The sequence below is a fragment of the Podarcis filfolensis genome (genome assembly GCF_964270895.1).
Source record: "Podarcis filfolensis genome assembly, chromosome: 6".
Classification (NCBI taxonomy): Eukaryota; Metazoa; Chordata; class Lepidosauria; order Squamata; family Lacertidae; genus Podarcis; species Podarcis filfolensis.
Genome location: NC_139609.1, coordinates 34,347,134 through 34,365,119, shown reverse-complemented (window position 1 = coordinate 34,365,119; position 17,986 = coordinate 34,347,134). Strand labels below are relative to the sequence as shown.

The window sequence follows — 17,986 nt, the reverse complement described above, 5'->3', positions numbered from 1 at the left end:
TTGTCCGATGCTACAATTGCGGACAGACTGGGCATCTTCAGCGGAACTGCAAGAAGCCATGCCAGCCGAAAGGAGCGAAGGGCCGCTCAGCAAAGCCTGAGGCAGCAGGCAAAGGTCATACCAAGTCTATGGTGGAACCTGCAAGGGCTCTGATGGCGAAAGGAACCACGCCAGATGTTGGGAACTCGTTTGTAATTGACACTGGATGTAATTTTCATATGTCCCCGCACAGAGGACTCTTTTCGACGTTTAAGAAGCAAAGCTTCGCTGTGGAACAAGCCAACGGTCAGAAGCTGGAAGCGACCGGAAAAGGGACTGTCTATCTTAAGAGTCTGAACTTGACAATACAAAATGTTTACTTGGTTCCTGAATTGAAGTTCAATCTGCTGAGTGTTTCGCAGATTGCAAAGAAAGGACTGAGACTGTCCTATGATGCTGAGAGCTGCGAGATTTACAAAGATGGAGAGTTATATCTTTCTGCCAGACAGAAAGGTGGACTGTATTTGTTGGACTTTGAGCAAAGTGATTACATGGAATGTAATTCTGAGTCTAACTTGATTTCTCTTGCAGGTGTGACCAAAACGAGCGCCAAGAAGGTGGCCAGGGTCAACAGAGCGTTTCAGCGGGTGTATGCTGATGTGATTGGTCCTCTAGAACCATCTAGAGGCAATGCAAGATTTTATCTTGTGTGTGTGGATCATTTCTCTAACTTTGTCTGGGTTTATGTGTTAAAGAGGCCACAGGAAGCCTTAGAAAGGTTTCAGGAGTTTTGTGACAAAGTTAAAGATATGCATGATGCTAACATTGATTGTCTTTTGACAGATGAGAAGCAGATTTTTCTTTTACAGGATTTCCAGAGGTTCCTGCAGAAGAAGGGGATCAGACACAAGATTGCTGTTTCAGCGGAAGCGTGGAACAGGGGTGTCTGTGTAAAAGTGAACAAAGAATTGCAAAAGGGAATGAATGCGCAATTGCTTAGTTCACATCTGCCACATGAGTTCTGGGCGGAGTCACTCATGTCGTTTAGTTATGCGTGGGTGAGAAAGGTTTCGAAAGAGTTGGGAAGTTCTCCTTTTGAGAAACTGTTCCAGAGAAAACCTTCTGTTGCCCATTTCAAGGTTTTTGGGTCTCATGTGAGGACAGAAGCTCCAGGTGGAGTAAAGAATGCCAGAGGCATTTTTGTGGGGTATGAAAAGGGTCTCTACAGAGTAATTTTGTCTGAATCTGGTCAGGTGATTCTCACAAAATTTCTAGAGTGTGCTCCTGAAAAGGAGAGAGTGATAGTGCACACATTTCCCACAGAGGACGATTCTGATGATGATGATTTCACAGAGTACAGTAGTACTGAGAGTGACAGTGATAGCTCAGACAGCTCTGTTGTCACAGTCATTGAGAGGAAATCTCACACAATGGATAGACCTTCACAGGTGAAGGATGAACCACTGTTTGCTGTTGGAACTGGTTCTCCTAAGAGACCTGAGACAGAACCAGTGAGCAGAGAGGATCAGCACCTCATACACAGGTCTGAGAGAGTCACAAAGGGTGAACCACCCAAAAGGTACTCAGAAGAGTATGCTAATTTAGCTGTTGCATGTGTTGCTGTTGTACACAACCGAGGACAGGTTGGAGCTGTGTCTAAGTCAGAGACAAAGACACAACAGAGAGTTGCTAGCCAAGGGAGTGCAGATGCACTCGTTCCTTGGAAACCAGACAACCAGAGAGGTACACTGGGGAAACCAGTGGCGGGGAGTTCCAAGGGTGGAACTGAAACAACAGGGGAGTGTTATGTGTATAACAACTGTTTGTTTTCTTCTCTGGATCACGCTATGCATGCCGCAACACGCATTGATTCTTTTGGGGGAGGTTGTTACGAAAAAGGAGCAATGCTGCTGAGTGCTCCAGATGGCTGGAAAGCCAAACAGGATGTTTATGTTATGGGACTGTACCGTGGGAACCAGGGACAGTCTATTATGTGCACTGAGCACCGGATGTTAGCTCAGAGTGTCACATGACCCTGTACTGGAAGTACATGGGTGGAGTTATTCTCTCTCTGCTGTGGGTATCAGAGGGTGCAGACATGTTGTTCTCTGCACTGAGGAAAGACAGAAATAAAGGCATGTAAATACATTTCTGTCTGTCTCTTTCCCCTCCCTGGGGATGGCAGGGAGTGAGGGAGGAGGAGTGGCTGTGTTCTTCTCACGTTTGAAGAAGGATCGGCCGATAAAGACCTCGCCTTGTCTTGCCGGGAGTCGCTGACGGGGGAGGCCAACAAGGAATCAAGCCGGGCACCTGGAGAGTGCCAAATGCCTCTGAATGACAAGGCTTGATATCAACAGTTTTTACCACAACCCCACACATGCAGGGGATCATTGACTAGGGCATATGTCTGCATGAGTGGGAATGAGCAGAGTTTTCCCCATGCCATATATCCTGTTGGGGCAAGACTCTGTATTTACAATAAAATGAATACCAGTTATGTAGGCAAACTACAGGGGAAGTCATGGCTTCTTATATTTATTCAAGACAGCTATCAGCCTCTCTCTTCCCTTTTGGCAGCTAATCAGAGAATTTAATATTCCATGTCTGGATGGATTCACAAATTCATATCAACTGATTTATCAGTTGATGACTGCAGTATCAAGTCTTGACTTCCAGGCAGGAAAGATCTAACATAGATCAAGCACCCTAGATTTGAACGTAAGAGTTGTCCTGGATCAGACCAGTGGCCATCAGGTCCAGCAATTTGTTCCCAAACTGGCCAACCAAATATCTGTGGGACCCTCACAATCAGGGCATGAGTGTAGTAGTCTCCACCGCTAATGATCCCCAACAACTGGTATTCACAGGCATATTGCCTCTGATATTTGAGACAACATGTAGCCATCATGACTAGTAGTCATTGGTTGCCTTCTCTTCCATGACCTTTCATATGATCTCACACCATCTCCATTAATCATTTTCAGTGGAAATATTAACATATTCAGCTCACAGTTAACAAGTGCAGAGTAATCAAACCCAGCGATGTATATGCAAAGATGAACTGATCCACTTTGTTTGTAAGATAAACCAGAATGTCCACTTTGAGGATGGATTGTCATTTTATTCCCCCACATTTTATTAGCGGATATTATTTTTCTGGTCTGGCCCTTCTGAATAGGAGTAGTAGTAGTTTCCTGAGTAGGAGTAGTTTCCTTAAAATGTATTTATTATGCATTAATGACATTTATATACCACCCTGTAATTCTCTTGGTGGCTTATAATAAAGATTCTCTGAGTTGCTTACATTAAGGGCTGTGGGCTATCCACCTGTTTCTAAATTCCTCATCCAGCTTTGAAACCAGTGGGAGTTTTAAAGTTTAACTAATTAGAAGTAATTGGTTGCACATAGAACATATAACTTACATAATTGCTAAGTATCACTACAATAAGCAATTAGGAGGAGCCTGGAAGCTTCTGTCTCCATGTTTTATTAAGCATAGTTTAGCACTATGTCTAAAACACTAAGTAGTGGTTCATCTTAACTAAGGTTTATTGAAGGAAGACAGAACCATGGTTTGAAGTTGGCTTGTTTAAAGCATGGCTAAGACTATCCACAGTTTATCCTGCTTTGGGTGCAGGACTAAATTTTGATTAATCAAAAACTGAAGCAAACACTTCTGAATTCTTCCAACCATGCTCAAGGCTCAAGGTTTAGCACAAGCATAGACAAATTCGGCTCTCCAGATGTTTTGGGACTACAACTCCCATCATTCCTAGTTAACAGGACCAGTGGTCAGGGATGATGGGAGTTGTAGTCCCAAAACATCTGGAGGGCCGAGTTTGCCTATGCCTCATTTAGCAAGTCTCCCACTGTGTATCATATTGTAAACATGTAGAAGCTCCAACAGCTATAGTTATCCCTTTCACTGTTTTAGCTGTTCATTCTTTGGATTGTCATTTGATTCACCAAAGGAAAATGTCACCAGTTTGAAATACTGAAGACATTAAGCTTATTTTAAAACGAAACAGTGACTAAGAAGGGCTTTATATATATATGGAGGGAAAAGTGATTCAGTGGTGCATTGAATGGTAACCTGTGCTGTGTGAATACAAAATAGATTCTAATTTTTGCAGTGACTCCATTAATGTCACTGTTACATGCAGAATAGGAATATAAATGATCATTTATACTTGCCTAAGGAAATTTACTACAGCATGGTAATCATTATAATTTCTTCTTTGTAAGCAATCTCCTTCCCAGAAAGGGCAATGATAGCTTAAATGCAGAGGTAAAACAGAAAACGCCTTAGAAAGAAATGGAGTTCCATCTTTTGCCACACACAAAGTGTGCTTTCTTTTATTTATTCTAGCTAAGGCATAGTGAGGGCTTCAAGGACATACATCTCTGAAGTTGGAGCACAGCAATTCACTATGGATGTACTGTGATCTGAGAATAATGTACAGGTGATGCATCTGTAGGGCTATGTATGGAAAATGTTTTGTGCCATTCATTTTTGTGTAAATGTGAAGCTACCATGTGGGCATTGCAAGCATAGCCTTTCTTTTTAAAAAGAATTTGCAGTTGTGGCATCTAAAAGAAGGAGCCTTAATTCAGTTCCATTTTAGCTTGATGGCAAAGAGTCATTTTGGAGCACCATCTCTGCAGGTGCCTTTCTGCAGCATACATATCTTTGGTCCTGTACCACAGTGGGCTAATCTGTGGTGGGGTGGTGAATGCAGGGTCCTGCCTTGCAGCAATATGTCAGACTACATGACCTGCAGCATTGATGGGCAACCTGTGACCCTCCAGATTTTGCTGGATTACAATTTACATCATCCCTGACCAGAACTGACCATGGTAGCTGGGCTTTTGGAAGTTTGGCTACAACAGTCACAGCTTCCCCAACCCAGCTGTATGGTCCTGTGAAAAATAAGGACTACCCTGTCAAATAAGCAGCAAAATTATCAATCTGAACATCTTTTTCAGATATAAAAATGCCGGGCCTTTTAATTGTTCTTTGGAAGACCATTTATTGCTGCTAGTTTTATCTGCTATTTTACTTCTTTTGACCTTTTGCAGTATTTTATTGTTACAATTATTTTCTTATTGTTTGCTGTGCACTTTGTCAACATAACTATCCCCAGGGCACCTCATACTAATGCATGTTATTTGTAAAATAAATAAAAAGTCTGAAGTGCAAATTGCAGTTATAAAGCAAGAGTGGGATACAAAATGTATCTATAAACTCCTACTCCGGATAGCTAGCAGCCTATCTATATACAGATTCAGGAAACGTGGCTGACCTTATCACTACTTCCTTCCTATGCAGATTTTTTTTCTTAATGTGCATAGGTTACTTGAGAAGCAGCCAAGTCACTAAAACAATTCTAGCTTACAAATAGTTTAAATCCAAACTATATTAATAATGTTGTTTGTGTCAAGACTCTGGAGTGACCAGGACACCATACTGGGGACTGGAATGAATTTCCTGATCTGAGCCTGTTGCTGGCGATCAGGGGTCCACTGAACCTGAAGCTGGCAGGTCTGAGACTCATCGAACCAGAGCCAAGGCTGTCTTGGATGCATTGTTCTGAGCCCCAGGAACTGCAACTCTAGTCCAACAGTGCAAAGGGCCATGGGGCACAGAAGTGCCAGAGTGATACTCTGAAAGTTGGCCCTTTAAGAATTTGTTGGCCCTTTAAGAATTTCCAGTTCTTCAAAAGGGGCAGAGCATAGAAGCCATATAGCAAGTCATTAGTAGTGCTGTGAGCAACACCCTGCTTTGCCCCATGGGTGCCTTCACAGAACCAGAGTGCCTTGAGTGCAGGCCATTGTTTTCAAAACTTGCCAGTGCAGTGGGGCTGACCTAAATAAGGATAGGGGAATTAACACTTGCAACTTGAAGTGGCTCCAAGCTTGATTGGGGCTCCACACCTACAATTCACTGGGGGACAATTGGAAGCTTTCCCTGCAATGCAAAGTGCAGGTGTGGGGTGGTGGAGGATCTGGATTGGGGGCACAGGGGAGGAGCCGAAATCTATGTTAAAAACAACAACAACCCTACCCCTTTTGCTGCAGTCCATGCAGCCTGCCCCTTCTCCAGAGAATATTAGTACTATTATGTAGCATATGCACCAAACTTCAGTTTTATACAGGTTCTAAAAACACCTTAACAGCTTTGTGTGATGTCCAAGTGTCTTATTTCTTATTCGTTCCTATTCATCTATCAGTCTGTGTCACACAAAAATAAATACATAGCAAGTTTTGTCTTGATGGTTTCTACTCAAGAATGCAACGCCCTGCTGTTTATTCTCCGTAGTGTTCTCAGAGGTTTTCCTGTATGCATTATCAAAGTAAGCTTTAGGCCTGCTGTACAAAAATTATTAAGAATTCCCATTGATTTTGCCTGCTAAACTGAGAACAAAGGACATGATTGAAGGGGGAAAGGGTTACAAAAAGCAGTCAAATCAGATTAAAACAGTTCTTCTTAACATCCCATGAATACTTTATATTCAATAGGGAAATGAATCGATGATACTCTGAAAGTGCTTAACAAACATTAATGGATTTGGATGAATCATGAACCATGACAACTTTCTTGCTCAGCTCCCTAGGGGATTATTGTTCCTTTCACAACTAAAGGAAGTGAAAATGTGTCAAAGAATTCCAAGTTTTATGATGCTCTGTAACATAGGTTATATTTATTTTGGGAGTTACCAGCTTTATATACTACTGAATCACCTTTTCATAGGATTTAAGACTCTCCAGCATCCCTCCAGCTCAAGCCTGTGAATTAAAATCAAATGTTAGCTTTCTCAAAATACACATTTCCGCATCATTTCGAACAGAATTAATACTTTGCAGGTATAATTCATGGAGACACACACGATTTGGAAAGCTGTGCATTACATTGTTGCAACCAGAATAAGACTGTGTATCCATTAACAGCATAAAATGCAGCTAGGTTGTTCCTTTTTCTCTTATTGGCCCGTTTGAAGCTGCCCTTTTGGCGGGAAGAATGCCCCTCAATCCTGCTGGGTGTGAACATGTTCTGGCTGCCGAGGATGAAGGCGGAGCACGAGGGGCCGCAACCATCACCCCACCCCTGTAGAAGTAGTGAGCGACCATTCTAGGCCAGCTTTGTCTTGAGTTACTGAGTAACTGGCAGCTGGCCTTGCAGCCAAGAAGATAACCTAACCAAGACTTTTGACCTTCCCTATTTAAAATCTATTTTCATTCTCAGAGCCTCCCCTTTCTTTTGAAATATCTAACAAAGTGGCTTGATGTGTGGATGGTACTGAATCCACCCACCACAAATGCACTATTAGTACATCAGTGGCAAGTTGCAGAATGCATCCACGAAAACACACATGTCCAGAGGGGCCCTTTCTGGATTGAATCTTAGGATCAAAGATGTTTACTAAAGGCTTGTTTACTAACTTCTTCGATTCCCTTCTGTATTGCTTTTGCGTTGGCTTCTGTGCTGTTACTGTTCCTGGTATATAATGATAGGAACCCACACATACTGTTAATTAATCTGAAACTGCAGGATGCCCATTTTTTGAAGTGCTTTGTTATGTCTAATTAGGGCTGTGTACACATTACTGGCTTAAACACAGCAAGGTCATTCTTTTTCTCAATTTGGATTAAAGTTGGTTTTAGGAAAAATTAATCAAAATGCAGTATTTCATAACAAACAGTAGGATAGATTTTATTTTATTTATCTATAAATATTTTTATTTGTTGCTTTAAAAATGAACTCAAAGCAACTTACAAAAGCAAAGATTAAAAATAGATATAAAACAAGAATAAGAACAACCTAAAATGCTCACACTACTGTGCACAGCAAATCTAGTTCAACCCCACTCCACTAAAAATATGCAGATAATTAAACTCCATAGGCCTGGGTAGATACAAATATTTTAATCTGGTAGCTAAAAACATACTGTTCATGCCCGGCACGCACCCCTGGGGATGGTATTCCAAAACTGGGAAATCACAACCTAGAAGTCCTCTTCTAGGGAAGCCACCCTCTATACCTCCTGTACAATGAAGAACATTGGGTCCAGGTTGGTTCATGTGGGGAGAAGTGGTCCTTGAGATATTGGGGTCCTGAACTGCATGAGACTCTGTAGGTCAAAACCAGCATTTGGAATCAAGCCTGAAGAAACCAACAATATTTATAAACGTCTATAAGTTTCTGGTCAAACTTCTGTTTCCTGTGTTCAGGTGCTACTTATGTAGCCAAAACATTCCCATCCATTCCACAAGAGGAAGGTATCAGTAAACTCCCCAAGATCTGCAGAAGTACAAAAAATGTTTCAAAAAATATATACAGTATAAGAGTTTGGGTTGTTTCATGCCTCCAGGCATTCTGTTACAAGCATAAAATAGAGGGAATGAATGTGTATATGTATACACACTCACACACCAAGCTGTATAAATTTATGCAGGCTGATATATATAAGCTATAGACAGGGAATAAGGCTGCACGAGGAGGCAGTGTAAATGTGATACAGACTTCTATTGAGTTAATTGTACACGTCAATTCTGAATGTGTTCCCCTTTGTAATATTAAGTAACTTATGCCAGCAATCCACCCCCTTTTTAAACACTTCCTTTCCAAATGCTAATAACATTGACATTGCTCTCCATAGGACATCCTCTGTGCCATATCCTCATCTTCCCAATCAAACAATGTGAACTAAATTGGGGGAGGAGGACAGTTCAGGATGTTTTAATTATGTAGTTAACTAGGTTGTCCTGTCCCCTGCCATGTACACTTTAACTGTCAGGCAAATTATGTGCGACAGCTGCCATATTAATAGTTTAAAAGAAAATAATTACTCCCACCATAGACAGTGAAAAGTAAATATCTGTCTTAAGACTTTAACACAACAATTATGCTGGTAAAAGAATAACAGTTAAATTAGGGTTGTTTATGTCAGCTATGTATTATTATGAAGAAACTTTATTATTGAGAACAGGAGTGTCATAGTCGGTGATGGATGCCTTTTCATTTAAGTGACAAGATCACATTTCTGAAGCTTTATGGGTGTTCCGATCTACCTCTTCCTTGGGTGCAGGTCACGGTGAATATTAATTTGTGTGCTCATAGGCAACAAGTGGTATAATGTCCTATGGTTTCCTTACCAGCTGGCACTCAATTTACATGAGAAAAAAGGCTCTTAAACTGAAAAAAGAAAGAAATTGATTTAGAAAATTAACTTCTTTATATATATATAAAGAAGTTACAGATCTGGAATTTTCTGCCATGTTATAGCAGTACACTGTGGATGTGGGGCAGAGAGAGAAAAGGACACTCTTCTGTCTCCTTGCTCCCACTGTATATCCTACAGTACTAATTTTTGTTGTTGTTGTTGTTTAGTCGTTTAGTCGTGTCCGACTCTTCGTGACCCCATGCACCAGAGCATGCCAGGCACTCCTGTCTTCCACTGCCTCCCGCAGTTTGGTCAAACTTCGAGAACACTGTCCAACCATCTCGTCCTCTGTCGTCCCCTTCTCCTTGTGCCCTCCATCTTTCCCAACATCAGGGTCTTTTCCAGGAAGTCTTCTCTTCTCATGAGATGGCCAAAGTATTGGAGTCTCAGCTTCAGAATCTGTCCTTCCAGTGAGCACTCAGGGATGATTTCCTTAAGAATGGATACGTTTGATCTTCTTGCAGTCCATGGGACTCTCAAGAGTCTCCTCCAGCACCATAATTCAAAAGCATCAATTCTTCGGCGAGCAGCCTTCTTTATGGTACAGCTCTCACTTCCATACATCACTACTGGGAAAACAGTACTAATTTGTAAGTCCTAAATACTTGGAATTGCTGAGTGGAATGACTCCTGTTAAGAATGTTATAAGTAGCAGACAGCAACAGCATACTTTCACGTGAGAAAATACTGAGGTTTTCAGGGTTCACAACTAGTTCTTAGATATGCTCAGTTCTTGTTGTCCTTCCCTCACAGAAATGAAACAATGACTCTCCAGAAGCTAATGTGAACCAGTCTACTAATTTTAATATTTAATTCATTTGCCATATTATCTCCACAGATCTGCACCCCAGATTTGGTGGTGTTTTTGTCCTGTTCAAATCAGCGGCTGAAAGAGCGGTTAATGAAGCGTGCAGAGCAGCAGGGGAGACCCGACGATAACCTCAAAGCTACGCAGAGACGCCTAACGAATTTCAAGCAGAACACGGTTCCATTGGTCAAATATTTCCAGGAAAGGGGGCTGATCATGACTGTAAGTCTTCAGTTAATGTATATGCTTGGTAGACAAATCATAACTGTTGTTGAATTCCATGTAAGTAGAAGCATAGCATTATAGCCAATGTAATGTTAGGTCTATTAATTTCAGGTCTGTGTTGATTAAATACCACTGCACATATTCAAAAATAAGCCTTTAAAAATGCTTCTTTCTCTCTAGAAAAAAAAGGCATATAGACATGTGCCTTTTATCTTACATTTGGAGACTTTTAAGATTTTCATTCATTTACAGACGTATGTATCTTTCCATTCCAGATATAGGTAGTCTGGGTTTTGTAATTCTTTGTCTATCCTAGATAACTGATAAGGCTCCATATAGTGTAGAGCTATTCTGATGCTCTTTCTGTAGGTACAGATATGCACAATCATAAACTATTATTAGAAGTTTGTCTTTAGAAATGATTTCCCATCTTTGGGGAAAATATATCAGTATTGGTTGGCTCAGAACTATAAAGTTTTGCCATTGATTCACGTGTAGTATCCCTGCTCAGAGTTGGAGAAAGTGGTGAGGTTTGTTTCAAGGCAACAATGTCATTTATTTGAAAAACCCTTGGGAAAATGAGTCTTCAAAATCTCAGAAAAACTTTCCATGCTATGCCAGGGCTAGTGATTCATCAGTTCTTCACTAGTATCAACGAACAGCATTTCTGTTGAGTCACTCAGGATGCATACTAAAGTGGCCCAGATAGCTCTTGCTAACATTTCTGAGATGAACTCTGCTTTCAAAGTAAAGTGACATCTATGTACCTTTTTTCAATATAAAAGTATACTGCAATGAAGTATACAGTTAGAGCTGTGATCCCACACACTTACCTCGGTAAGTTTCATTGAACTCAGTAGCACTTGCTTCTGCATTGGATTGCATAGTTAGCATGTTTAACTCTGTCAGCCAAGAATACCCAATGTTCCCCATATGTTGATGGACTTCGAATTTATGTAATCTCTGGCCATTGGCCATACTGGCTGGACCTGATTGGAGTTGGTGTCCAAAATCTAAAAGCCCACAGTTTCCTACCCCTTTCATTGTAAACATATATAATATTATGGAGTAACTCCTATTGATTTTTAAAAAGTGATTTCTTATGTTGGCTGTAGATGAAGTAATAATTTTATGTAAGTTTCAGGCTTCCTTAAAAATCTTTGTGAAGACTCTTTGTCAGAGCCATTCATCTGATTAATATTTCTGCAGATTTTGCAAGTATTAGTACTCAATGAATTTCACTTGTAGGCTCCATCAAAGCCACCATCTTAACATTTACAAAAGTCCACTTAAGGGCACTTTACATTTATGACTATACCAGGGGATTGTGTGTAATACCAATTTTATTATGTATGCGTAAATGTTAGGAGCCCACAATTGGCATTGGGTTTCCAACTCTCATACATATATATGATATTTACACATGTACATCAATGATATGTTTGACATAGGTTAAATTGCATATATGAACTGTCACATATCAATCAACAAATGGTATGAACTGTAAGGCTTGGGAATGTCATAGTCATAAGACTATTGGATTTCTAGAAAAGTAATGTATAGCAAAAAGCCCACAACTTGGATCCTAAATTTTCATGAACAGGGTATAAAACAGTCCATTTTCACTTCTTCTTTTTTGGCATTGTACTTGAAAGGGTTATATAGCTTATCTAACTAATGTAACATCTGCTTGCCCTTGCAATAGTTTCCTGCAACAATTAGGGTATTATCAACTACAGCCAGAAGGTTGAGGAAAAAAGAATCATCAGGTCTTTACAAGCTACTACTTCATACTTGGCAGCTAAAGCTTCTCAAGCAAGAGAGAAACTGTAGCCATAATGTAGGACTCATTTAATTAGAATATTTGTGTGAGAAATTAAAGGAAACAGGAAAGAAAGAATAATGTTGATCTAGTGTGTGAAAAGAGTCTGGCTTGCAGATAAGTAACTTCCGTTTAGTTAATGCACAACAATTCTTAATTATTATTTTTTAAAGAAACTTTAGCATTGTACAGCAAGCAACTAAACTTAGCTCAGGGAAATATTATTTGGAAAATAAGGTGATTGCATGACAGTTTTAGAAGGATTTAAAGCAGGGAGCACTATCTTCTGGGCAAAAGTATGCCCTGAAATATTTGTGCTCTGACATAGTGCAGTGGGGGATGACTTGTGTAACTGGGGCTTCTGTGTTGGGGACGAACTGCAGGAACACTGTCAGCACAAGCTTGTCTTGTGGAAAAGCTTTTGTAGTTATCCCTGCATGCCAGTCCTGTCTTAAGCATCACCTGCCAAATCTATCACAACAGGGCTTTTCTGCTGTGGTGCCTAATTTGCAGAAACATTTTCCTGCCTGCCACTCACACCCAAAAGCCAAATCTCCAGAATTTTCAGCACCTTCTGAAAACCTGTTTACCCCAGCATTTGTTGGTCATTGTTACCAAGTCATTGAGGGATTGTCTCATTTATTGTGATTCTGCTGCATTTTATTGTATTCACTTTGTTTTTGATATTTTATCGCTTGTTCTATTGTTTGATTCATATTCTTACTGTTGTAATCTGCTCTGGATTATTTATGAAGGGTGACATAAAATACTGCAAGTAAATCAACTGATTTTGCAAGTATCTATATCTATCTAATAGGGACACGGGTGGCGCTGTGGGTTAAACCACAGAGCCCTAGGACTTGTCGATCAGAAGGTCGGCGGTTCGAATCCCCACGACGGGGTGAGCTCCCGTGGCTCGGTCCCTGCTCCTGCCAACCTAGCAGTTCGAAAGCACGTCAAAGTGCAAATAGATAAATAGGTACAGCTCCAGCATGAAGGTAAACAGCATTTCTGTGCGCTGCTCTGGTTCACCAGAAGCAGTTTAGTCATGCTGGCCACATGTACGCTGGCTCCCTCGGCCAATAAAGCGAGATGAGAGCCGCAACCCCAGAGTTGGCCACGACTGAACCTAATGGTCAGGGGTCCCTTTACCTTTACCTATATCTGTCTGTCTGTCTGTCTATATCTATCTATCTATCTACCTATCTATCTATCTATCTTCTATCATCTATCTATATCAGGCGTAGGCAAACTCGGCCCCCCAGATGTTTTGGGACTACAAGTCCCATGATCCCTAGCTAACAGAACCAGCGGTCAAGGATGATGGGAATTGTAGTCCCAAAACATCTGGAGGGCCGAGTTTGCCTATGCCTGATCTATATCATCTATCTCCCAGTCAGGCCCAGCCATAGCCACGCTGTCTGGGACTGATGGGAATTGTAGATCAAAACATTTTGAGAGACTACCATACTACATAAAGTGTTCATGCTATGTATTTCCATGACAAGCTGTAAGGTAAGACTGCCTCTCTATAAAAAAAAATTAAATAAACATACTTTACTCCTTTTTTCCACAGCAATTTTTCCTTCCTAGAATTATACTTGCAAAACCCAAATAATACCATTAAATTTCAAGATACATTTGGTAGGCATTACTTCTAAGACTATATTTCCAGCAGTTACACATTTCAGTCTGCCAAGTAAAAGCCACGGAGATGGCATTAGATTTCCCCAAGGACTCTCATCCCCCCCCCCCCAGTATTTCTTTGTGAGCTCTTTTGGGAGGATGAGAGCATTAGGTCTTTTAGTAATTCCTTTAATGCTATTGAACAGAAATGTACTTTATGATTTCTTTGTAACGTCACAAAAACCTATTTTTCTCATGAAGTCTTGCTTCAACTTTTACAGATAAATCTAGCCCAATTCCTTTCCTTTAGTTAAATTTCAGAGGTTTTTTTCTCATTTGGGATTCAGCATTTAAACTAAACAGGTTTTAGCTCTGATTTGTGATCCCTCTGAATGCTATTTATTTTTTAAAAAAGCAACAATAAATAAATATACCTTTACTGTTAGAATAAAGGAAGCTATAAAATTCTTTAAGGGGTTTTTAAAAACTAAAAAGTGCATGTAAAAATAAATGAAATGTGTGACAGAAAACAGATGAAGAGAAAGTGACTCAAGTGAATGCTGAAAGTTTGACACTTTCAAAGAGGCCAGTGGAGATTGTGAGTTACCAAGTGAAATGCAACCATGTACTGTCTGCTTGTCTTGCTTTGTTTTGCCCTATCTCAGAACAGGGCACCATCATGACTAGTGATGGGTTGCGTTTGTCTCAGGGCATCACATGTTGGGCAGGCCAGCCTTCATGGCTGGTAGGATAGAGCTGGCTTTTATTGACATATGTAAGAAGCAACACACATTCATTTCCATAAATCATAAGAAAGGCTGAAATGTTTCCACCAAGAAGACTTCATATGAAAACTCAGGTGCTACATGCTGTGTCGTTGGGCTTAGAAAAGGGTGGGAAATAATGTGGTCTTGGGTTGCTGGAAAGTTCCAATGATAGCATTCCCTAGTCCTGTTCAGGCTCATATTTCAGAACACTTCTGCCACAGCCAGAAAAGTAGACTTTTCAACTGTTTGTACAGGGTTAGGATGCACAACATTAAGCTCAGAGTCCTTTGGCTTTCATGACACCAAAGGAAAGCCCTTCTCATTTTTACAGCAGGAGTAGCCATCCTGGAGGGCACCACGTTGGTTACCTCTGGACTTACAGGATCAGCTGATGCTATGACAGCATCTTGTTCACCTCTGATGACACCAGTGCATAACTTGAGTCTAATGTAGGCAATTATTTTTGGATATTCCCAGTGCTTTTCCGTGCTCTTTCCTTTAGCTCAGCTGAGATGTATTTTATCAGTCCTACAGTCTGTTGGTATTGCTGTGCTGATACTTGCACGAGACCTTGAAGATTTACCACCTGTCAAAATAGACAGTATTGAGCTAGATGGATCAGTGGCCCGTATGGCAGCTTTATAAGTCCATGGCTATATGACAGTCTTCTGAAATGCTAATTCATCCACTACCTCTTCCTAGGTTTCTGCTTTCATACTGAGATTTCTTTTGTCCTCTGGGAAATTTGTCTCAGCTTGCAAACTTTTCTTGAGCCTTTATACAAACACTGAAGCCAAGGATTGATTTGATCGTCCTCTTTTATTAATGCCTCCCCTATTTCTCCCATCTGCTAGTGCTGTAACTTTGCAGTCCTGTTTTGTCTTGTTCTCTACAGGTACTGGACCTTTCCTATGAACTTTACAGGGTTCAACACAGGTCTCCTTTTTTCATTAAAAGTTTTTAACTTTTTACTGCCCGTTCAGTTTATTACTCATCTTCCCTTAATCTGAAGGTCTAGTATGCCATTTTCTTAAGTGAAGTTTTGTACTCTGACCATACAAAGGCACCAGAGGGAGCACTCCAGATTGGCTCTGCTGCTTTGTCCATGCACCCCTGTTGTTGCCACTGCCCCCAGTCGCCTACAGATCTGTGCCAGTTGCTACTGATAGAACCTCGGTTCCTATTAAATTACTAAAAATTGCATAGGATGCAGAGCTGACTTCGTTATCGTGTAGGAGATGGATATGGGCAATTCTGCTGCAAAAGTCTGGAGCAACTGCAAAATATTTTGGCTGTTCGGGAGATCATTTCTGCAGGTCAACAGAATCTATTCTAATCCAAAGCAGGCCTGTCATTGCCATGAGTGAAACCAGTTTGGTTCTTTTGTAGTTAAAGTATGAGTTTAAATACAATTCCTTGGAAGACAATACAAGCAAAATTTATTCAGAGTTCTCTTTCATTGCTTTCATTATTTGTGCCCTTCGGTGAGGTGCAGAAATTCATTTTCTGATCAAACTGTGAGATCTTTAAATCCTGCACATATGATTGCTTCTGTTCTTTTGGGTTCTTTATTTACCATTGCTATTAAACAGGGAGGAAAATAACTCTTTCCTTATCTTTCTATTCTTATTCTGATAGTTACAAAGATTTTACTTTTTATCACTTATAACATTATATTGAGCATTCCTTAAATTCAACATAACTCAAGCTTATACTGGCTGTGCATATACTACTGGGCCAGGCTCATGGTTTGTGTATTAATCCTTTAACAACTTGGGTCTAGGATACTTAAAGGACTGCCTTATCCATTATATCCCTTCCTGATCATGGAGGCTTTAGGGAGTCACCCATGGCTCAGATGCACAGCTCATGTCAGCTAGAAGCCACGTGTTCAATACTGTGGGCCCAATTTTGTGGAACAGGTCAGACAGGCCCCCTCCCTGTTGAATTCTGACACCAAATGAAGACTTTTATCCAGCAAATATTTTAACTGAATTCTGATTTTATAGTTTAACTGAATTTTATTGCATCAAGTTTACTGTACACTGTTCAGAGACAAATATAATTAGGCATATATAATTTTAATTAAGCAAATATAAATTATTATTTAAATTGTTGATATAAAGTAAAAAATAAAGGCAAAGCTAAGCTTTATCTGTACGAAGTAACTCCCCTCCCCCTTCGCTACTTTTCAATAGTTTTTTCCTGCTTGGGTTCCTCTTGAGCCCTTGTCCCAAGGGGAGCTATCTGCCGGCATCCTGTCTAAGCAGCTCTGTGTGTTCGGTAGCCTCTCCTTTCTTCCCTTTGTATGCTGTGGTGAGAACAGGATGCTGGACTAAATAGACCATTGGCCTGATCCAGCAGGGTTTTCTTGCATTCTTATGTAGTGTATCTCCCCTCCCCACTCCGGCATAATACAATTATAGGATTTCTCTGTCGGCAAAACAAAGGAGGTCTATCACTAAGGACAAATTGAAAATTGGTTCTTCCTTCTGTTTGCCGTGCGTATTTAGAAATTCAGTTGTTGCAAGCAAGAATAGAAGCTTTTGAAGCTTTCTTTACTAATTAGCATAAAACACTAATTATCTCTGGACTCAGCTAGATTGGTAAAGAAAAAGCGATTTATAAGCGTTGGATATCCAGAAAGGGGAGGAGGAGAATGGCTATTTCAATTCCTGACTCAGGTCTGCGGTGAGGTGACCTGCAACTCGGGAGCTATGAAATAACTCTCAAGTGGCAAAACGTTAGCTTCTAGCTATTTACAAAGTGCTAGTGAATGCTCACGTGGAACACCAGAGGTGTTGAAAGCATGTGCTATGTATGAAAATACTCTACAAAACATGAAATTTGCCATCAACGGTAATGGCTGTTTTTAAACAGAAAGAATGGCAATTCAGAGAACTGTCTAGAGTATTGAAAGCAGTTGAGCCACATCTTCTGTTCTTGATGTAGATTCATTTATGGAATGATGTAGATTCATTTAGGGAATGAGATGTATTCCCATTAATACTTAAACACATTCAGGTTCTTTCCTTAATACTTTTGAAATGCTGTTTCCATCTCTGTGTTCATCCAGTTATTTAAATTGCTTGTTAGGCTGTCAGCTTGTCATACAGGTTTTAATTTCCTGCAGGCTTTGCTAATTTACTCCCTGTACAACTTCAGTTTTGCTGTCTTTGTTGAACCCAGCAAGGCTTCTCATAATTAAAAGTCAGAAACTACATACAGTCTTGCATTTCTAAGGTTAATAAATACGAATGATATTTTCATTGCCATATTCTATTAAACTAATCAGTTAAGGTCTTGAGCATGCAATGCTTAAATTCACTATTTGATGGAGACGGACTATTCTCGGTATATACACCTATACCGAGAATAGTGTAAACCATCCACCTACGTCATAACAACTAGAATTACTTTTGCTATCATTAGTGCCCTTTTCCAAGCCACTATAATCACAAAAAAGGCTGATGAGATCCCTATGTACGGTAAGTGGACAGTTCAAACCAAAGTTTATCTATGCGATTGTATACCTAA

At 40.3% G+C, this 17,986-nt stretch overlaps 1 protein-coding gene across 1 annotated transcript in view; it reads left to right on the top strand.

Annotated features, from left to right (window-relative positions):
* Nucleotides 1–17,986, top strand: part of AK5 (adenylate kinase 5) — a 91,200-nt gene that overhangs the window by 19,870 nt on the left and 53,344 nt on the right. Inside the window, exon 6 of the mRNA XM_083621018.1 lies at nucleotides 10,040–10,231. Coding sequence (XP_083477144.1) covers nucleotides 10,040–10,231 — 192 coding nt within the window. The remainder of the gene's footprint in view (nucleotides 1–10,039; nucleotides 10,232–17,986) is intronic.